This window comes from Rhinolophus ferrumequinum, chromosome 10 (genome assembly GCF_004115265.2).
Source record: "Rhinolophus ferrumequinum isolate MPI-CBG mRhiFer1 chromosome 10, mRhiFer1_v1.p, whole genome shotgun sequence".
Lineage (NCBI taxonomy): Eukaryota > Metazoa > Chordata > Mammalia > Chiroptera > Rhinolophidae > Rhinolophus > Rhinolophus ferrumequinum.
In genome coordinates this window covers 9,971,223-9,993,116 of record NC_046293.1, presented here as the reverse complement: position 1 = coordinate 9,993,116, position 21,894 = coordinate 9,971,223, and the positions used below count along the sequence as shown (strand labels likewise).

At 51.2% G+C, this 21,894-nt stretch overlaps 1 protein-coding gene across 1 annotated transcript; it reads right to left on the bottom strand.

Moving 5' to 3' along the window:
• Positions 1-3,876: 3,876 nt before the first annotated feature.
• IFT27 (intraflagellar transport 27) lies at positions 3,877-21,413 on the bottom strand. Its single transcript, XM_033116735.1, has 7 exons — positions 20,971-21,413; positions 14,328-14,407; positions 13,886-13,945; positions 12,749-12,808; positions 11,299-11,416; positions 10,352-10,461; positions 3,877-4,091 (listed from the first exon to the last, which is right to left on the bottom strand). Exons 1-7 carry the CDS (start codon positions 21,002-21,004, stop codon positions 3,993-3,995), a joined length of 561 nt encoding a protein of 186 aa, XP_032972626.1. The 5' UTR covers positions 21,005-21,413; the 3' UTR covers positions 3,877-3,992.
• Positions 21,414-21,894: the final 481 nt, after the last annotated feature.

Sequence of the window (21,894 nt, the reverse complement as noted above, 5' to 3'; positions counted from 1 at the left end):
TGGGTACGGAGACCCCTCCAGGGGCTGCCCCCCACATCATCCACATCTGAAAGTGGACCCCAACAAAGGAAAGTGCCTCAGTGTCACAGAGGTATCGTGTTTGAATTGGGGGACCTACCGGTTTACGTTTCTGAACACCCACTCCAGACGTAACTGGCCTGCTGTGTCCTCCCCCCGCCCCAGTCGCCTGGCTTCCCTGCCCTCCTGGTGCGTGAACCCAAGTGGTGTCAGCAGGCAGCCAAAGAGACTGCAGAAGGGTCAGCTTCAGAGAGCCAGGGAGCACCCACTCCTCACAGTGGGAGGGAAACGGTGGAGGGCAGTGAACAGAAACGTCCGCCTCAATCCCAGAGGAGACAGTGAGAGAAGTCATTTGCTCCCGTGCCCTCCTGCGGCAGCTGGGAGACCCTGGCTGGGGTGCTTTCGGGGTTCCACTGGGGTGTAGAAGTCAAGTGTGGCTCAGCTTTCTCCTCTACGGAATGTAGGTGCCTGAGTCCCATCCAACTCTGTAACCCCCTGCAGTCCGTATACACAGCCTGTGTCCATCTCCTGCGTCCCAGTGCTGGGTGCCAGTGAAAGAAAGTGGAAGATGGGCCACCGTGGTCACGCCCACCTCTGAGCGGCCAGTGAACCAACCACGCCCAGGGGGTGCCAGTTGCTCTGCGCTCTCTCCAATCTTGCTTAAATGTCAGCTTCTCAGGGAGCTCTGTCCTGAGCTCCCTATGTCACCTTCCCGTCTCCCTCCCTGGCATACCCGCAGCGCTCCCTGCAGCACTGAGCTCTGTCAGTGACTGTTTCGCTGAACCTCTCTCTCTCTGCTAGAACGTAAGCTCCGAGGGGAGGGAATTTTGATGTACTCACCAACAAGTCCCCAGTTCCTAGTATGGGGACCAGCACTAGTAGATGCTTGGCACATGTTGACTGAATAAATCAGACCCGGCATGCATTTGTAAACGTTTGCTCGTTGAGGATGGGGTTTCCCGGGAAGTGACGTAATTAATATCCACGTACTACTTTCCCCAAACCGTGCCGGGCACTGAGGACATAAGAAAGCTATGATGTCAATCCTCCGCTGGCTTCCTGTCGCCTTTGCAATAGACTCCAAATTCCTTCCAGCACGGCCCCTGCCGACCTCACCTCCTTCTGCTTTTTCTGGCAACACACCAGACAACCTCTTCACTGGCCTGACGTTCCTGGACTCTGCGAGCTTGTTCGCACCTCTGACCTTTGCACTTGCTGTCCTCGCTGCGGAATGGCTCATCCCCCAGATGGCCGCGTGGCGGTCAGACCTCAGCATCAATGTCACTTCTCCTCAGACGTCTTCCTGCCCACCTAACCCAGTTACCTCTCAATCACCAGCTACCACAGCTTCATTTTATTGTCTGCACATTACTTAACATGGTCTGAAATGACCTCCATCCTTCATTACTGAACCAGTTTATTGGGGAATCTCGACTCCATGGGCTCCAAGCCTAAACCATCTTACTTTTCCTAATTGCTTCATTTCGTCACACTCTGCTGAGTCCCTCCCTGCTGGGTCCTCATGACAGGCTGATCTGAACGTATTTCAGGCACTCTGAGTTGTTAAAACTCAGACCAGGCCAGTCCAAAACTCCAAGTCTTGGGTCAAAGCTCCGCTCTAGAAGCGGGAAGGGAGCAAGGGCTTTCTCTCCTCTCTCTGGGCGCCTTGGAGCAGAGGGGTCGGGGGTGGGGTGCCTGTTTTCCTTGCAGGCCTGCCCCTGGTCTGGTTCCCTCGGCTGCAATCTCCCTGAGATGGGGTGCCTGGCTGTTTGGGGGCGGAGCCTCCTCTGTGGCTGGCATCTCCTCAGGAGGGGGCGGCCATATCCCCGGAGCCCTGCCAGCAGAACAAGCCCTAACCTTTCCAGCAACTCCTTCTGCTAGGACCCGTCTGGAGAGCCCAGTGCAGCCCTTTCCGTGGTTCCTTATATGGACCACAACGGAGGGGGCACCTGCTCTCGCCGCTGGTGGTGCAGGCTCCTCCCCAGTGAGTCTCCCCAACTCCAGGTGATGTGCCAAGCTCCCCCAAGGACACCCTCACCACCCTGTGCCTGCAGTTGGCGCCAGGTCCCTGCAGCTCAGCGAGCATCCAGCTGGGGAGCGAGGTGCCAGGCTCCTCTTCTTGGCTGTCTCCTCCGTGTCAGGAGGAGGTTCTTGGGGCTTCCTTAGCTTGGTTCTGGGGGTGGGGCAGGAGAGGGAGTGGTACCCATGCACCAGCACCGTGTCTGCCCTCATTCCCTCTTGACCACTCTGTTTTCTTATATAAAGAAGGAAGAGCAAGGAGCGAGGGTCGGGGTGGCCCCTGGTAGCAGGGCCAGTTCTGCCATCCTGTTAGGCTATAGCGAAAGCAGCCCCAGCCTTTTGCAATCTCTTTAGCATCTTTGTCCACAGCTGTGGGTCCCCATAACCAATTCCAGGGCAACCCCAAATTTCCCCTCCATGTATCCTTGGTTGTTTTCTGCAGGTCTTCCCTTCTGGAACACGTGACATGAGGCTGGCAGTGTGGTGTTGCTAGTGCGTAGAAAAACACCCGGCATGCTCCAGGCCCTTGGTACGATCTTCTGAAAGAATGACTCAGTAGGAAGATGGCTGTGGCTACAGTGAGTTCATGTTGACAAGTAACCGGAAGGGGAAGAGGGATGGGAAGGGCCTGACGTAGGTGACACCATGTGCCTGATGTCCTTCACCCATCATTTCAGTCATCACAATCACCTTGAGGGGCAGCCTAAGCATGACCCTTTGCAGATGAAAGGACCTCCGCCTGCTCCAGGCCAGGTCAAGCTCAGGAGGCAGAAGAGGGCGGTGGCTGTGGGCGGGGCTCTTGCATCCGTGATCCTGGCTGTGCCATTCTTTGGCTAAGTCACTTGGCTCTGACTTTGGCTCTTCATTTGTAAAGGGGGATAAGACTACGTTGTAGATTAAATGAGCTAATACACGTAATGTGCTTAGCTCATGTAGAGACCTGGCAGGTCAGACACAGGAACCGGAGTCATTTCCATTATCATCACTGTCATTGGGACGAACCCAGGTCTGTCTACCCCCAAAGTTGGCACTCTCAGCACGAGGTCCTCACTCTAAGGTGCGAGGCCTACCTGGGGACTGAGGGACGGTCCCCCTCTGGGGCTGAAAGCCGAGGCCTCTGGGTGAGGGTGACAGTCAGAGGTGGCCTTGGATGCCAGCCCATGGCCCTCAGCCCTCTGTGAAGGCAGTGGGGAACCTCTGCGGGTCTTTAATCAGAGGAGTGAAACGATGAAAGTGGTGTTTTAGGAAGATTAATCTGGCAGCAGAGACAGGATGGAAAACAGTCAAGCTCGGTGCAAAGACTTATGACTGCTGCCCCGCTCACTGGGAGTCGGGTCATTAAAGGAAAGTGGCCTGGTTCTTGGCTCCCTGGACGCTCAGGGTTCCCGGCAGCTGGGAGGGGCTGACCCCTTATTAAGAAGAGGCACCAAGGGAGGCCGGCAGAGGGCACTGTTTTGTCAGTGACAGTGGCCCCTGAGAGGGAGCTTTGGCATCTGGACTGCGAACAGGCAGGACGTCTGCATCTGTTAGAAGCAGGTGTGGGCCATCGGCCCCCTCCGCCATCGGCCCCCTCCGCCCTGCGGCAAGCTCCAAGCTGAGCATCTCAACTGCAGCCAATTGTAAGCAAGTTCACATCACACGGTGGGGTTTACTCTCAGTGGAAGGTCCTTCAGGGGGGTGGGACCATCCACTCTGACAAGTGCCAGCCCCCCCCCCCCCCCAGGTGGCAGGGCCACCAAGGTTCCCAGCCTGGCTCCCAGGGCTGCTCTGGAACCAACAGCCAAAGTGCAAAATGGAACCAGGGCTGCCCTGGCCAAGAACAGAAGGAGCTGCTGCGTCTATGTTTCCTCCTCACTTTATTTAAAGCTGTCAGGATATATTGGAAGTGCCCAGGCAATTCCATCTTCTCTCGTCTTCCAAGGAGACGAGGCCCACTGCCAGATGCCGGCAGCGCCTCACACCAGTGTGTGGAAAACCTCCACCTTCTCCTGGTACAGCTGGTGGAACTGCTTGGCCACACAGCGGAAAGGGGCTTCATAGTTTTCCATCTCCTTCTGTAGAGACAAGAAGTCGGTTGTGTTAGGTGTGTCATCATCACAGAACCAGCACCCAGCCACTCTTACCTCGTGTCAGGTGCTACACGCAGTTGCGTCATTTCACCTCCACACCTTTCGGGGAGGCTCCTATCATTACACCCGTTTTATCAGAAGGACACTGAGATATGGCGAGATTAAGGTAACTTGCCCAAAGCCGCACACTTGTCAACGGTGGAGCTGGGTCTAGGCCTAGATCCGTTTCCTTAGAGCCTGTCCTTTTGGCCACTCACTGTGTGTGTGACAGGATGTTAAAAGGAGACTTCTTTCTTGCTTAGTTTTGACAGAGACGTCGAAGGCCAAAGCAAAATAACAGCCGGCAAGGACCCTCACACCCAATCGAGGGAGGGCCGGACAGGAGGGGCCCACCCTCACCTCAAGGTCGGGCTTGTGCTGTGGCATGTCCCTCCAGGAGGGGCACCGCTCCCTCCCCTCCAGCTCAGCGGGAGGTTCCAAGAGAAAGCCTGAGGCCTGAGGGCTTAGGATAGGGCTGGACCCAGGCCTGGGAAGAATCCAGGTGAGGCGGGGGCTGGCGGTTTTGATGGCCAAGCCAGCGGAGGGCTGCACTGGGGATGGCAGCTCTGCCTCCGCTGTCAAACTAAGGCTGCAGCTGCACTTCCCTGGACCAGTGGCGGGCAGGCCAAGCAAGAGCGCCAGCCCGGAGCTGTCTTAAAGGGACTTCGGAGATGGCCTCCAGGAAGGTAATGGGTCCCAGGAGCAGATGGACAGGAACCAGCCAGAACTGCGGCTACAGGAGGGGTGAGGATGTGTATCACCTGTTAGATGGAAACTGCAGGTGAGAGAGCGCCACTGATGGGGGCAGGGAGGGGGCACCTGTGACATGCTCAGCAAGCATCACCTGAGAACCCTGGCAGGTCCAAAGCCGCCACAGCAGGTCCCAACAAAGACCACATGCCCCTCCCTCTGTATCTCCCCTCTCCCACAGGCTGAGAGCTGAGCTGGGGGGAAAACACAGGTGCAGAAACGCAGAAGCTGCCAGCCGGGCCCCGCTTCCCAGAGCAGGCCAGGGGAAGGCACTGACTGGAAATCAAGTTAGGAATTTTGACAGTCACCCAGGACTGGGCATTTTAACAAATGAAATAATACTTTTGTGACTAAAGGTGCCCAAAGGACTTTCTCTCACTCTCTGTGTGCACACACGTATTAAACAATTTTTTAATTCAACTAAAGAAAAACAACACAGAACAATTCACCCATTCGCCACCGCCCGCCTCTGGCAACCACCAATTGGTTCTCTGTATCTATGAGCTTGCTTTTGTTTGTTTGTTTTTTGTTTGTTTTTTAAAAACATTTCACATATTAGAGAGATCATATGGTATTTGGCTTTCTCTGTCTGACTTACTTCACTTAGCCTGATGCCCTCAAGCTTTACGGAGGTTCACCTGCAAATGGCAGGATTTCCTTTTTTTTGTGGCTGAATAATATTCCATTGCATATACACACCACAATTTCTGTCTCCATTCGTCCATCGATGGACACTTAAGTTGTTTCCACGTCTTGGCTATTGTAAAAGCTGAAATGAACTTGGGGGTTGCAGATATCTTTTTGAGTTAGTGTTTTTGTTTTCTTCAGATAAATAATGCAGAAGTGGAACTGCTGGGTCATAAGGTAGTTCTATTTTTAAGTTTTTGAGACATCTCCATACTGTTTTCCATGGTGGCTGCACTGTGTGAACATATTTTTAATTTTTTTTTAAGCAAGAAGTTGGCATAAGAAAGAACTCACTACTTTCAAGACAGTAGCTCAAGCTATGAATGCACAAGAACCCGTTTTCAAGCAATCCTTGGCAGCTGGCAAGACTGCAGCGTTGATAAGAGGCAATGAACCATCCCCAATGAATGGAAGAATTTCCACACCGAAGAATGTTACCAAGTCATCAAGCCCAATGCCTGTGTTTTACAGACAGCAGTCTGGGGCCCCGGGGGTGCAATGGCCCAGCTGCTTCGTGCACAGCCCAGCCCAGAACACAGATCCCCCAATATGAGAAGAGCAGCGTCTCTTCTCTGCCAACCTAGGGCAGAAATATGCAAAGGAAACCAGTTCTAGTAGAGAGCGCTACCTGGATTTTCTACCAAGCAAAACCCTGCACATAAGGTGGAGGAAATAAGCCGGCCACGAGGAGAGACAGAGGAGGCGGTGCTAAGAGAGCGCGCAGGACCTTTTGTAGCCGAATGAGCTCGCGACTGCGAAGGACAGGGAAGCTGTCACCCTCCAGGCAGACGTGAGAGAAATAACTCAGTTATACCTGCAGGACTCCTGTGGTCGTGCAGAGCATAATGTCCTAGGTAATGCCAATGTCAAAGAGTAAAATGTTAGATCGGTTGAAAGTACAGCTAAGTACTGAATGGAAAGAGAATGAGGCCTGCGAAGCCCACGCACAGTGATTTCTAAATGTATTCGAAGCTCTTGAAAGCGAGATCTTGGGAGAACGCAACTAAAGAAGTAAGGAATTCAGTGGAGGTGAGCCTTGGAGCACTCCTGAAATGGCAGATGCAAACAGAATCGTTTTCCAGATGCGTTAGGAGGGCTTGCCAATGACAGGAATCCTTTTGTTAAATGACGAATCTCGCTGACAATCTATAGAGTAGGTTTGCTTCGCCCGTGAAGGATCCTTCAGGCAGGCTCAGATGAGCACTCAATGTGGCCTGGAAGTCTGTTCCGGAGAGTCCCAGAGTGGGCTCTGTGGGAGGCCAAAACCCCTGCGAGAAGGCCCTGGTTCTCAAGCTGGACAGGCCTGCATTCTAGTCCTGGTTCTACTACTCCTGAGCTAGGCAACCGGGGAGAGCTACACAGCCTTTCTGCGTCTCTTCATCATGTGTAAAACGGGGACAGGCATGGCTGCCTGGAAAGGCTGGTAGAGAAGAGTCATAGATAATGGGCACCAAACAGCTGGCATGCAGTAGGTGCTCAGCAAGCATCACTGCCCTTGCCCTCATCCGCCTGCAAGGGGTGCCATTCTTGTGGACCTTTCTTGAACTCACTTGTATTTAATACTGTCCAACTTCTTACAGAGATGAGCAATGTTTTCAAAAATTTTAACTTCTGTTTAAAGAAATTCTTTTTTTTGCCTAATTTTTTTGCCTGAAAATGTCCTATCAAGGGGTGTTACAAAGTCAAAGAGGAATCACACAAGACCTCGAATAGCCAAAGCAATCCTGAGAAAGAAGAACGAAGTTGGAGGCATCACACTTACTGATTTCAAACCATATTACAAAGCTGGAGTAATCAAAACAGTATGGCACCGGCATTGAAACAGACACCAATGGAACAGAACTGAGAGCCCAGAAATAAACCCCTGCATACATGGTTAACTAATACTTGACAAGAGAGCAAAGAATACTTAATGGGCAGAAGATAGTCTCTTCAATAAAGGGTGTTGGGAAAACAGGATACTCACATGCAAAAGAATAAAACTCAATCCCTATTTTATACCAGTCACAGAAATTAACTCAAAATGGATTAAAGGCCTGAACTTAAGACCTGAAACCATAAAACTCCTAGAAGAAAACATTGGGGAAAAAGCTCCTTCACATTGATCTTGGCAATGATTTTATGGATATGACACCAAAAGCACAAGCAACAAGAGCAAAAATCAACAAGTAGGACTATATCAAACTAAAACGTTTATGTGCAGTAGAAGAAATAATCAACAAAATAAAAAGGAAACCTATGGAATGGGAGAAAATATTTGCAAACCACAAATCTATAAGGGGTTAATACCGTGTTTCCCTAAAAATAAAACCTAGCCGGACCATCAGCTCTAATGCGTCTTTTGGAGCAACCGGGTCTTGTTTTAATATAAGACCGATCTTAATATAATATAATATAATATAATATAATATAATATAATATAATGTAATATATATAATATATAATATAATAGCAGGCATAATGTATCATGTCATATAATACCGGGTCTTATATTAATTTTTGCTCCAAAAGACGCATTAGAGCTGATGGTCTGGCTAGGTCTCATTTTCGGGGAAACACGGTATTCAAAATATATACCTCATGAAACTCAATAGCAAAACGACAAATAATCTGACAAAAATGGGCAAAGGACCTGAGTAGACATTTTTTCAAAGAAAATATTCAAGTGGCCCACAGGTATATGAAAGGGCGCTCACCATCACCGATCATCAGGGAAACGCAGGGCAAACCCGCAATGAGCTGTCACCTCACAGCTGTTAGAATGGCTGTTATCAACAAGACAAGCAATGACCAGTGTGGGCCAGGATGTGGAGAAAAGGGAAGCCTTGTGCACTGTTGGTGGGAATGTAAATTGGTGCAGCCACTTTGGAACACAGTGTGGAGGTTCCTCAAAAAATTAAAAATAGAATTACCATATGATCCAGCAATTCCACCTCTGAGTATGTATCGAAAGGAAATGAGATCACTAACTTGAAAAGGTATCTGCACGCCCAGGTTCACTGCAGCATTATTTCCGATCGCTAAGACATGGAGACAACCTAAGTGTCCATTGATGGATGAATGGATAAAGGAAATGTGTATATATACATGATGAAATATTATTTACCCATAAAAAAGAAAAAAAAATCCTGCCATTTGTGACAACATGGATGAAACTTGTGGGCATTATGTTAAGTGAAATAAATCATACTTAGAGGGACACATACCGTATGATCTCACTTATATGTGGAACTGAAAAAAAAACCAAACTCATAGAAACAGAGAGCGGATTGGTGGTTGCCAGGGACTGGGGCTTGAGGGTGGAGAAGGGGTGAAGGTGGTCAAAGGGTCCAAGCTTTCAGTTTTAAGATAGGTAACTTCTGGGGATGGACTTACAAATAAAAAAAGAACGTCAAGCTACCGTGTAGGTACCACCTTTAGGTCTGCAAGACGACTGCTGCTGCGTTCAGTAAGAAGAGGAGAGGGGCTTGGTGTCAAGACTTGGCTGAGTCTCAAACAGCATTTGGTTATATTTCCTTTTTAATTACAGCTTCTTAACCGAGCTGCCAGTGCGGCTTCTGTTAGCATCAACTCAGGGGGGACTAGTTAACTGGCACAGTTAATACCAAATGCTTAACTGCAGCCTCTGCAAGCACAATTTATACCCACCCGTTTCAATAGCGTAGCTACGAACACCGAGCAGAGAGTAAACACGCAACCCAGTGATCTTTGCTGACTAATGTGTTGGGTGTTAATTTTTGAGTTCCATCAAGAGTTCTGGGGAATATGGGATATTGAGGTGAGGAGGCAATTTCACAAATGCGAATGGTGGAAGGGGGAATACTAAAATATTGTTTGCTGTGGGTAGTACGACTTACTGCTTTGTTCGAAGGTGTGCTGCGTAAAAGATGCAAAACCCTCTATACGGTAAAAGTGCGCTAATTTGAACTTCATTAATTTAGAATTTGTGATAATTGGGCCACAGGCAAGAGTGACATTTATCTTTGTACAATCTATGAACGCAAGAATTTAGTAAGTAATAACAGTATAAGTAAGATTACTGGAAGGAAATATTTATACTTTAAAAAAAGCTACCATTTATTGAGTGTTCACTATGCACCAGACTTCATGCTAAGTATTTTTATATTCACCATCTGACTTTATTTTCATATCTATTACTCGGTGAGGGATATGTTTTATTATCCCCACTTTATAGGCAAGGAACCTGAGGCCCCCCTAAGTTAAGGAAGTACCAGACTGAGGCTCCCACAGGTTCTGCCACTCACCAGAGTCACCCTGGGGCTGCAGCAAGGTGGGACAGGCAACACTGATGGGAATCAGAAGCCATGGACCCTCGTCCTGGCCCAACCCTCTACTAGCCATGTGACCTTGGGCAAGTCACTTCACCCTCAGTATAGAAGTGGGGATTGTGGGGCCAGCTCCGGGGTGACGGGACTGAGCGTGAGGGTCTCTGAAGTAACTTTCCAACAACACCTAATCCGTAATATCTTATGCAAATATCAAGGGTCACTGTAATCGAACACAACAGACTTGTATTTCTCAATAATTGAGAAATTAGTGAGCTGGCTGGCTGATCTGCTTCACTGAAACGCATGAGTGACTCTCGCTATACTGAGAAAACATCTTGGGCCAAGGATTTAAACATCAGTTCCAAATTCGACTCTGCACAGGGCGGAATAACAACGCGATGCACTTGAGGTCATGTGAAAAACCACTTCCAGCAGCAGCCCGCTCCAGACTTAGCTATGGAGGAAGCGGAGGATCCTTACCACGGATGTTTCCAAACATTCCAGGCCTTGTTCCAGCGCCCACGCCTGGGCCTGAGCCGATTCCACCACTCGTCTGCCAGCCAGGTCTGTCTTGTTCCCCACTAACACACCTGCCCAAAAGAAACAACCAAAGCACTGCACTGAACTGGCAGTCTGGGAGGCCAGCTGGAGGGAGAAAAGAGCAAGCACACTGATTCTGAGAGGCATGAGACCCCGGTGTTAGCCTGGAGGGCGTTAGCTGAGCGGGCGGGCTTTGCTTTTCACACACAGCTTTTGCTCTGCCCTTCTAGACTTCATGTGTATCTGTCTGCCTTGTCTCCTTGAGGCTGCAAATGCCGTGAAGGCAAGGGCCAAATTTATGCAGGCATTTGCGTAATTCCTAGTGCATGGAGCAAACTTTAAAAATGGTCATTAATACTAATCTATGGACTGGGCTCAGAGTCAGGGATTTGGAGGTAATTTTGTTCTGTCCCCAGCTGCATCAGCTGCAGCTAATTTTTGAGCCTGTCTCTGGAGATCGTTTTTCCTGGTCTATAATGAGGAGAATTTGTTGATCTCACATAGGGATGAAAAATAAACTGATCTAAAGCACTCAGAAGTGACAACAGGACTTGCATGTTTACTTGTGTCTTACAGGAGAAAATGAGGAATTCTTCCCTGGGGTTAGCTTCCTGGAAACAACAAACTCACATTTCCACTACAGCACCTCCCCCCTTCTTACCTCGAGTCTCCCCACATCCCTGAAAGGTGGATGTCATTATGCCCATTTTACAGACTCAGAGGTGTGTGATAACTCACTGAGGTTTCTGTGTACAAGCCAGACCATCACACCTAAAACCCCGAGCACCCCTTTTTTTGCACCCACAGCCAGCTCTGCAATGATCTTGTGCTCTTGAACTTGAAGAAGACAGGTGCTGCTGGCAAATCCAGATGCCTGCAGTTCCTACCTGGGAGGGAGGAGCCTGGAACCTGTGCCCGAGCCTTCTCTAGCCACTTGCTACAGTTGTTGAAGGACTGCTCACTGCTCACATCATAGACCAGACACAAGGCGTTGGGACTCTCCCACTGCGCGAGAGGGACAGGATGAGCACATGTCAGTAACAGTGAAAGTGACTTCTAGGCTAGGAGGGAAACTGGGTCTTCCAAGGGCAGGGACATGAGTGGAGGGAAATGAAAAACTATAAAGGGGATGTGACTCAGAAAACAGCCACACCCACAGAGGAAAACAGTTCACCCGAAGGAATGGATGGAGGGTGGGCTCGGCATTGGTTGGGGCAGGTGCTGGGACCACCGCACGGGTGAGAGCTCACAGCCATGCCAGGCTGTCTGCTGGGTGCTCTCTGTGCGTCGGCGTGAAAACTTCCAACTTTGCAGGGCTGGTCTGAATGTCCCTACTGTGTAGGCGGAGAGTAGGGGGACTGACTTGCCCAGGTCAGATATACTTTCAACATGAGGGCAGGACTGCGGCTTTTCTCCCACCAGAAATGCGTTTGCTTCATGAATTCATGCTTCCACTCATTCTTACCGGGGGCTCACTGTTATGCAAGTTGGTACGCCTTTCTGCTCTGCAGGCCTAGAAGGGTATCCTTTCTCTCAGCTGTCACTGAACGCTTGTTTGCATGCATCTCCTAATAAGGGCTGGCTTTTCAAAATGCAAAGGGTGCTTTCTGCTTCTCCTGCAGCCCTCATCCAAACCAGACTGGAGAGGGCTCGCTGTCCCAGTGAAGAACCAGGGCTATGCTCTCAGGGCCTGTCACCTTCAGGGACTGCTCAGCGTCCTGGGACACCTTGCTGCCTGGCACGGGGCCACAGGATAGCCCTGCTCAGGCCGTGACGCCAATCCTGGTGCCTGTGACTCTTAGCCATGCCTTGGTCTTGAGACCCCCCTCCCTGCACAATGAGAGCCTGGTTTGTTTCTGGGGTGTCATAACCTCCCAGGGTGTGAGGGAGAATCCTTTTCCTTCAGTTGTCCTTGGAAGGTCAGCTTGGAGTCGCTCTGGAGGGCTCACCTCCCTACCCTACAGCTACGCGGGCTCCCGGAGGCGTCCAGGACGGGAGGGCTGTGATCTGCGCGGATGCCGCCTCACCTCCTCACTCCACAGACTGACTCAGGAACTCTCACAGAACCACAATGCCCTCCCCTGTGTGCCTGTGGGAGCCACCTCCTTTCTCCAGGCCTTAGTGAGGGACCCCGGATCGTCCTAGGATGGAGTTAGAGCTGGAGAGGGGGAGCCCGGAGTCAGGGTGCGGGCTGATCGTGGCCCGGCACATCTTCCCTCCCGCCGGGCACACAGCAGCCACGTGGTGCGGTGAGATTTCTGGGAGAACATGGTAAGGGGCAAAGCTTTTGGCAGGAAGTGGAGGTGGTGGTTGGGAAACAGACCGCACGCTACTTGCCAGTTTATCCAGCATTTCAGAAAACAGCTCCTTGCCGGCAGAGTCAAAAATGAAGAGTTCCTGGAATCAGAAAGGCATGTTTTAGTATTAGTGTCAGCTCACTGCGGCCCTGCCTTCATGGCGAGGTGCAGGCATGAACACACTCATTCAGACAGGCGCCACCTTTTCCCGGTGGCACGAGGAAGACGACAGGAAGAGGAAGGACCTCAAGCATCTTGGCAGGGCCGCACAACGGTGTCCCCACACCAACCGGCACTTTCTGTGTGCCATCTCACCTCTCTTCACCTCAAGTGCAAAAATACCAGGAACAAGCTGCCTTTCCACCTGGCGGAACAGAATGCTAAACAGGCTGACAAGTGCTCTGGTTTCCAAAAGGTCATTCTGCACTTTGTTAACCAAATTGATATTCAACTCTGAAAACCATTCTTTTTAAAGAGGTCACTGAGTAGGTCTGGGAAGGAGTGTAGAGTGGGACAGTCTGTCATCGTCCTGCGTGGCTAAGGATGATTGTGACGGAGGACGCGGGATGACCTTCCTGCCTCAGTGCAAACCTCAGCCAGCCAGGGGACAGCCCCTCCCCAATGCTGACACCTAGGAATTTCCCCCGAATTTCCCCCTCCAGCTCCCTCTGGGCACTGGATATCCCCTGGCTGGCGTCTGACCCCTGGCACACGCTGCCTGAACGTCAGTGCCATAACCTGCGTTACACATTGGCTATGTATATATTTGTGTTGATCTCTTTTCATTGCATCGGGAGTACTTAAAATTGTTTGGAGCTCATGGACCTCTTTAAGAATCTGGCGATTTTTGAAACTTCTCCCAAGGAAAACACCTACAAACATAACATCTCGCAATTCAATTTTGAGAGTGGTGGATTCCCATAGAGGGACCCGGGTTGAGAACTTGGATAGATGAGTTCTGTGAGGGCAAAGGCCCACGTTCCCGTCTGCCTCACTTCCTCTTCTTCTGCCCCTCCCTAGAAGGCTTCCTGTGTTCCACGATCCTGTTCTCAAATGCCCAGACAAGTCTAGGTCGAATCCTTGCATTACATCTCTCATAGGGAGGGTGACGGTAAGTAGGAGACCCTGGGCGCGGCTGGAGGGGACTGGGCTCCCTCAGGCCAAGGCCGTCACTTACCACACTGTCTCCTGTGTCAGGGACTGGCACTGTCTTCACCACCAAATCCACCCCTGTCGTCTGCCGAAGAAAACCAAGAATGTTTGCATCAGCCGGGGGGCTTGTTACAGCACCCACTGCCTGGGAGGCATTTCCCCAGCTTAACTGTTTGTGTTCTGGACTCACTTTACGTACAGAAATCGGAGAGGGTCCACTAATCTCACCCAACTCCCTGCCCACGAGTGAACTGTACGTGGTGACCCAGTCGATTACTGGCCGGTCTGCTCTGCAGACAGCCCCACGCCCTGTGGTTTGTGGAAAAACGATTTCCACATGGCGCCATGTGAGCAGCCCCTCGTCAGACCTCTTAGGGCCCCGTAAGGTTTGTGGGGAAGTCTGTCCCTCAGGGTTCTCTGATCACTGCTCTTCACGCCTCGGCCAGGCCTAAACGCCCGCATCTCACCAGGGTGTAGTTCTTCTGGAAATGGGCTCCGTCGCTGCGGAAGATCTGTGCCAGGGCGGTCTTGCCCACGGCGGGGTCTCCTGTGAGGCCAGAGGAGAAGAAAAAAAATCACTTCTATCCTCGTGACTCAACACCCTCCCGCTCCATAATGCTCGTCTAGAAACCAAAAACTTCCAAGAGTTTTCAGAGAAAACGCACTTGATTCTCATGGGAACTTGCTCTGAGGTCACTGGCAGGGCAGTGGGTCCGTGAGGACCGAGCTTCAAAACCCACGATGGCCAGAGTCCCATTTCTTCAAGGCTGATGCTCTCATCCAAGAGAACTGACCCAGAAGGTAACAGAGCTTCAGGGTTTTGGAGCCCCGGAAATAGGACTGACACTCTTCCACTGAAACATACCCCAGGGAAAACCTGTCACTTTCAAACTGGAATTTACTTTGAAGTCTTGAAGGTAAAAGAGGTGCGACCAGTCACAGACTATTGATGGTCTCAGCTGACTGACGGAACCAATTTGAGTTTAGAGCTTCCATACTCAGGACCCTGCATCCTTTCTTTGGGGGGCAGGGGTGGCGTGGGAGGGGAGGTGGGAGTTGGGATTTATGGGAAACAAAAAGTCAGGTGCTACACTCGCCATCCTGAAGTCCGTTTGCGCCTCCACCTCAGGTGCCCCTTTGTGACCACTGCACATCCTTCTTTCCAGGGGCCAAGTCTACCTGCAACAGCCCCTGTTTTCTCCGCGCTGTCTCACACCTACTGGGTTTATCTCCTGGCTTTCCTTTTGATCGCCCCTTGAATGGGTACCTTGAAACTAAAGGTTTATGTCGGCTTCAGTCTGAGAATTGGACCTCGCACAAGAGAACTGGAATTCCTCCTGTGCCCCCAAAGGTGCTGGCGGCTCTACGTGCCCACCTCCATTGTCCTGTGCCCTCCCCACCTTCCCACCGATGGCTCCGCGTGGCTTCTTTTGATGCCACGCTGTCTTCATTTGTAAGAACTTCTCCACCTAGAGAGCCTCACACAGATGCTCCATCACCCAGCCCCGAGAGAACACCTGTTTGCTGCTTCCTCGCCCTCTTGACCCGGCATGAGCCTGGCTCCAAGATCGCCACAGCCGCCGCGACCCTGACTGGCACCCTTTGGTGCAAGCTCTTCGCCTTCACTCCGTACTTTACAAGTCGGCTTCAACGCTTCTCTTTACTTGACTTCTGGATAGCCTGCTGCTCTGTTCACGCTTCAGTTTTGACTTTTCCCACCTATAATTTTCTCTTGTGAGACAACGATTTGACTACTCGTGGCCTTTCATTTCATGTTAATTTCTCCAGGTCTGAGTGAGCTATTCAGGTCCTGCTTTCCTATTGGCCACCACTTCTTACAGGGAACCAACCGCTGTGCAGCCTCCCTCCTGAACCCATTCACACCGTCTCATCCGTTCCCTCCCCGCCCAGCCTCCCTGCCCCACACCGGGACTGTCAGTAACCTCATTTGACAGACGAAGAGACCGAGGCTCAGAGAAGCTGGGTAACTTCCCTAGGATTCCAGCATCACATTCTCCTGGCCAGACCCCACTCCTAGAGCTCAGGGACCCTTCTGACCACTTTTAACCCTGTCCCTACCGACCCTCATCACCCCGCCTTCCATGACACTGCGAGCACCCGCAGGATGGACTGTCGCTGGGTACCCAGGCGTCTCAGAGCAGAGAGCCTGTCACTCTCCATCTTGCGTAGGGCTGCATCCACCCTCCCGGCTCCAATTTGGCTTCTGAATCCAGTTGGATTTGGCTCATCCTGCTTGTGAAATTCCCCACAGATTTGTTCTGGTGAATTTCAAAAAAAAAAACTTTCTTCCGACTGCCAGTCAGTCACCCACACTTAGGGAAAACCTCCTGTGTCAGCTGAGGAGGGATCTGAGCTCAGGGCCGGGAAGGAGCTGACAAACACATCTGCACAGCAACAAAATGACAAATTCAAATAGCACAAGCTGAGAACGCAAGCGTCTCAGGGTGCATCGAGGAAAGAATGCACGAGTGGTTTCATCAGTGGATGGACTTTCCCGGGGCGAGGCTGGGCCTGGGGGAGACGGCAGGGAGGGTGGCGTCCGCAAAGGCCCGGTGCAGTCACCGTGACCGCAGAATCGCTAAGTCCAGTGGTCTTTCCTCTGTCCGCATGCTTCGTGACGGCTCTGAAGGATGAGTCAGTCTGAAGCGGTCCGCTCCTTCCTGAGCCCTCTGGCCCCGTGGCCTTGGGGACCCTGCACTGGCCGGGTTCTCCTGCCACTCTGCCTCCACACGTGGGCACCCCTGTGCGTCTGTCCTCGGCCCTCCGCTCCCATCTACTCTCTTTACCGTGCCTGTCACTTCTTGGGCCAGGATTTCTCTCCCCAGCCTGTCTCTATCTCCACCAACGGGTGGAGGTTCCCTGCAATGACAGGACTTCACCCAATGTCAGTGCGTCTACAGCCAGGCTCATGCCGCGCCCCTGGGTCCTGAACGGTCCTGCCCGCATCACACTTGTTCTGTCCACGATGTCACTTCGTTCTCACTGTCCCACCTTCCCCCACAGTCACTTCTGACTCTCTTCCTTCCTCATCTCCTTTGCCGTGTCTCCTGCCCACGTGTCCTTGGTGGTCACTGCTGACATTGCCCTCGTTACCTCATACCTGGGCTTCTGTCGCAGCCCCTGACCTACCCATCCGGGCCCTGCCTGGGATGCTGGGGCTGGGACGCTGCCAACACATTTCCCCTCTGCCAGGCGCTCCCTGTCAGGCTCTGCCAATGCGAGTTCTAGAAAAAGCCTGGAAGGCGGGAAGGGGAGACGGGACTTGTTCCTTCCCATTTGCTGCTTGTTTCTGCAGCAGCCTAGCAATGGCCGTCACCCCAGCGGCACTATTAGGCGCCGTCTCCACCTTGGGTTTGTTTCCTTTGCACTCCCAGACCGGCCTTTTACAGCCCCTCCCACTCACCAGGAGCAGTGAGCAGGGCCTCCTTCCCGGAGGTCTGCCTCTCAGCTCCCCAGGGCCCTCCTGAGCAATGAGGTCCTGAGGACCCAGCCCCTTCTGCTGTTCCCCAGCCCTGGGGCAAGGCTCCTTCCTGGTTATTGTCTGTGTGGCCCTACTGTCCCCCTTTGTCTTTCCAGCCCTCTAGCAGGTTGAGGTAACATCCCACACTAAATCCTCACTGTGGAAGCACCTAGTGCGGAATCTGCCTTTTGCCTGGACCCTGACTTCTGTAGCACTTGTACCAGGAGCGGTCTCGAGGCACAGACCCTCACGATGGCCTGCAATCGGTTTGTTCCTGTCTCGCCCTGAACACGGGCCTGAGCTCCCTGCAGGGGGGCAATGGGTCCCAGCGATCTGTGGCGTGGGGTGGCCTCACACGCTGGTGACTGAATTCCTGAGGTATCACCGAGCTGGGCAGCGTCTCCTTCCTCAGAGGTCTGGATCCTGGTTTGTGGGGTTCTTCTTCAAGCTCTGGCAACCCCACTTTCATATACCAGTTCCATGTCATCTCAATGTTTCCTTCTAGCTTTTTCAGGTCTCTAATACCTGTTGAACCAATTCCATATATGAAAATTTCTCTGTTGAAATTCATTTTGTTTTCTTGACTGGGTCTTGCCTGAAAACACTTTCCAACCTGCCCTCTCTCCTTTTCATCTTCTCCCTGTTCTAACACACTCAGTTCGGCATCAACAGATGAACCTCCCAACGTAGGACTCTCTTTCATCCTGTGACGTTCTCACACAAAGCCCATCGAGGGTTCCTTGCACTGCATACCCCTCTCCACCGCCAACCCCTACCCTACCTTCCGACTCACTCTCCGGCTTTCCCTGACAGAAAATCTCAGCTCTACACTCCCATTCTCTCTCTCTCTCTTTTATGGGTTTGTGTAGAACTGTAATAACAAATATATATGTTTCTTTTTTATCGACGTAACATTGGTTAATAACATTATATAAGCTTCAGATGTACAACATTATAACTTGTTATCTGTATGCCTAGTCTCTTGATCTCCGAGAATCCCTTGAAGATAACCTCTTTCCAGGTACTCCCGACCCAAGTCCAGATCCTGCCCATTCTCTGCCAGGCCAAGCTCAAATAGCGTCCTTCCTGCACAGCCTCCGAAGGTCATCTCTCCCTCCTTTGTTTTTACTTGTGTGGTCATGTGGGTCAGTGCCATTTCATTGAGACCTGATGTCAGAGCAACCTTCTGGTGAGGCTCTATCATCCCCACTGACATCGAGAGGCAGTAAATCATAGGACGTAGGGCATAGATTCCAGCTCCATCACTTATGCGCTGTGTAACCTTGGGTCAGTAATCTCTCTGGGCCTCAGTTGTCCCATCTGCAAAATGGGGATAACAGCACCTATCTCATAGAATTGTTATGAGGATTTAAAGAGTTAATATGTACAGTGTCTCATGTATATTAAGTAATAGTTAAGTGATTTTTTAAGTAAATAAAATATAGATAAACGTCAAGTGTTGTTTTCTTTCCTGATCTGAGCCAAAACAATCAGCAGGTATTTCTCTGGTATCTGGCACACAAAGGGCATTCGATTCATGTTTGCTGCATTGTAAGTTACTATGCACATCTCAGCGCTTCCTTGAGTCCAGGTGCTGGCCTGATTCATGCTTGCATTCGCACCGCACCATGCATGGTGACTCGCACATAGTAGGTGCTCCATAAATATCTGTCGAATGAATAAGCACTTGAATTGAATATTGGGTCCTTCAATGACTAGGTACGTGAGAGAAAAAGGGCAGATTAACTCAATTTAAACAGCAGACCTGTGAGGGGAAAGGACAAATAAAACCAGAGCAGGTGTGTGAAGTTGGGTGGTGTGGAGAACAAGAATTGGGTGCGTGGTGCTGGTGGGGCTGATTCACTGTCTTCTAGTCCCTGGAAACTTCCAAGAGGAAATAGTCTTGAGGCTGCAGATGGAGAGCTAGGTTGGAGTTCAGGAATCACTAACTCAGGCAGTGGCTGAAATCAGGTGAAACAGTACCTGAGGGAATGGGTGTAAAGAAGGGCAAAGAGTCTAGAATCGAGGCTCGAGGACAGTTTAGTTTGGGGCTAAGAACAAAGCACTGGAAATCAGATCACCTGGGTCTAGATCCCAGCTCGGCCACATCCAGCTGTGTGACCCAAGGCAAGTGTCTTAACCTCTCTGGGCTCAGTTGCTCCAGCTGTGAATGATGATGACAATAATACTGACCCCACAGAGTTATTGTGTGGATTCAGTGCGATGACCTGTGGTGAGGGTCTGCCACAGTGCCAGTACATGGAGGGTACTCAGCACACTTAGCTCCATGATAGAAGCTGAATTACAAAAGAAATAAGAGAAAGTAGAGTTGGAGGGAGAAACGCATTAAAAAATGTATCTAACTTCAGAAAACAAAAACAATCCCAACTTATGTATGAAGAAATTGAGGCTCAGAGATGTGCTTTGTCCAAGATGACACAGCCAATGAGAGGAACAGCCAGAATTCTTTTTGTTACACAATACGGCCTCCTCCGGCGTTCTGGGAACTAGAGACCCCTTAACTTCTTTTGCTCCAGTCTGATTTGAGTTACTGTTGTCAGTCATCTTTCTGTGTGACCCTTTTATTTCCAAATTAGAAAAGTCATTAAAAGTATCATCTCTTTCAGTCAGAATCTCTTTACCCTCTTAATAATTTCTCACTGCTTCTTTCCTGAGCTGGTCAAGGAACCCCGGAAAGGTCACAGGTTCCAAGAGTAACACAGGTTAAGAGTTTTGGAATTGGGCAGATCCAGGGGTTGAAATCCTGCCTATGACCTTCCTTCACTAGGGCGTGACCTTGGGCGAGACTTCACTTCTCAGTGCCCCAGCTGAAACGGGAACAATACAGCACCTACCGGTGTGCTCACCTACCACCGGGAGAGGATGAAATGAAATACATGTGCCTGGCATGCAGGAAGGACTCAGTACACATGTGTTCTGTGGTTCCAGGTCTACAATCCAGGCAAATGTTTTTCTAAATGTGCAGACTGATACAAAGAGCACCACACATGTGAATGCCACATATTCATTCACTCTACAAATATTTATTGAGGACTTAGTAGGTTCCAGATATTGTTCCGGGTGCTTGGGATCCATCAGTCAACAAAACAAAGATTCCTGCCTTTGGGGGATTCGATATTTCTGTCCTCCTGAGCGTAGGGAAGCGCAGTAACTTTGGGTTTTAAAGGCAATACACTTGCACCTTTTTTGCAAACTCTGGTCAATTTTACATTATTGTCTGTCCCTGTCATCAGAGGGGCAGGGTCAGGGAAAAAATCCCATAAGACTAGCAAAGCCACGGGTGCCTAATTTTGGGGTACAGCACATGGTTTGGTTGAAGCACTCAGGGTGTGGTTAGCCTGGTTTTTAAAGAGTCTGTACCTCCTGAGTACAGCTCAGAAAGGTGAAGATGGTCTTACAGTCTGACAGGGGGCGGGAGAAATCAGCTGGAGCTACCAGTGTAGCCTGGAAGATACTTCTTCCACAACTAATGGAATTTACTGTTAGTAATTGCATTAACTCGCCTTTGGAAGAGAGAAAGGGAAAGAGGGTAGACAATTTACGTGAACAAAAGCTCTTGGTAACTTATGAGGTCTCTGGACTCTGGAGACTGTAAATTTCACACTCACCTGCCAGGATGCATTTGGCTGCCAGCTTCACCATAGTAACCAGCCACTTCCACGGACCAGACGGGAAGAGCGGCGGCTAGAGGCGTTGGTGGGGCTGCTTGGGAAGGGAAGTGGGGAGGATGACGCTCAAGGTGCCCGTGGCCGCGGTGGGAGCAGGGACAGATGGGGCCTGGACCCTCTGGGCTAGACAGGGGGCGGCTATCCGGCGCGAGGGATGCGGCGGAGGCGCAGGGGAGCGCCAGATGGGGTCTGGCTCAAGGCCTCAGAAGGCAGCCTGGAAAGGGCCAGCGAGGCGACGCAGCACCCGTTCGCGGCCCACTCCCTCGGCCCAGCCCCTGCCTGTGGGGATCCGGAAGAGTGACCCTACAACCCCGGGGCCCCTAGCACCGCGTCTGACCCTCTGGCCAAACAACCGCCTGCCCCGCCTCCTCCGTCCTCGCTGACCTTCGATTGGCTGCCACCAAAAGTTCCCACCCTGAAGGCTCTCCGAGACCAGTGGGAGGAGGGGGCGGAGCTCACAGGCTTTCCTTGCAAGACAATTCGTAGTGTTATTTGCTTTTCAAACTCATCCCCCTTGGCTAATGGTTGTAGGAGACATCAATCATTTCCACTCCTCCCCCCCTCCCCACACCCCTCTACCCCGCACTGCCGGAAAGTTCTAGGAAAAGAAGCTCCAACATCTTTTAGCCAGAAGCGGTGCTAAAAGAAGCTTTCTGATTGGCCAGAAGCTGGCTTGGACCATCTGTGGGAGGAATGCGTGTCCCCTGCCCTCCTGGAGGTGAGTTCGTCCGCGAGGGGGCGGGTCGGGAGCGCGGGAGACTGGAGTGGCGCCTGCGCAGTAGATGAGGCCGCAGTGGACGAAGCGGAGTTTAGGACGGGTTTGAGGTGGTGGAGGTTCTTGATGCTTCCCCAATTCCCAGGTTC

Coding starts and splice junctions, on each gene's coding strand:
- IFT27 (XM_033116735.1), bottom strand. CDS start 21,004: ATGGTGAAGCTGGCAGCCAAATGCATCCTGGCAG. Junction 14,408..20,970: donor AGCCAAATGCATCCTGGCAG/GTGAGTGTGAAA, acceptor CTGGCCTCACAG/GAGACCCCGCCGTGGGCAAG. Junction 11,417..12,748: donor CTGAAATGCTGGATAAACTG/GCAAGTAGCGTG, acceptor CCTCTCGCGCAG/TGGGAGAGTCCCAACGCCTT.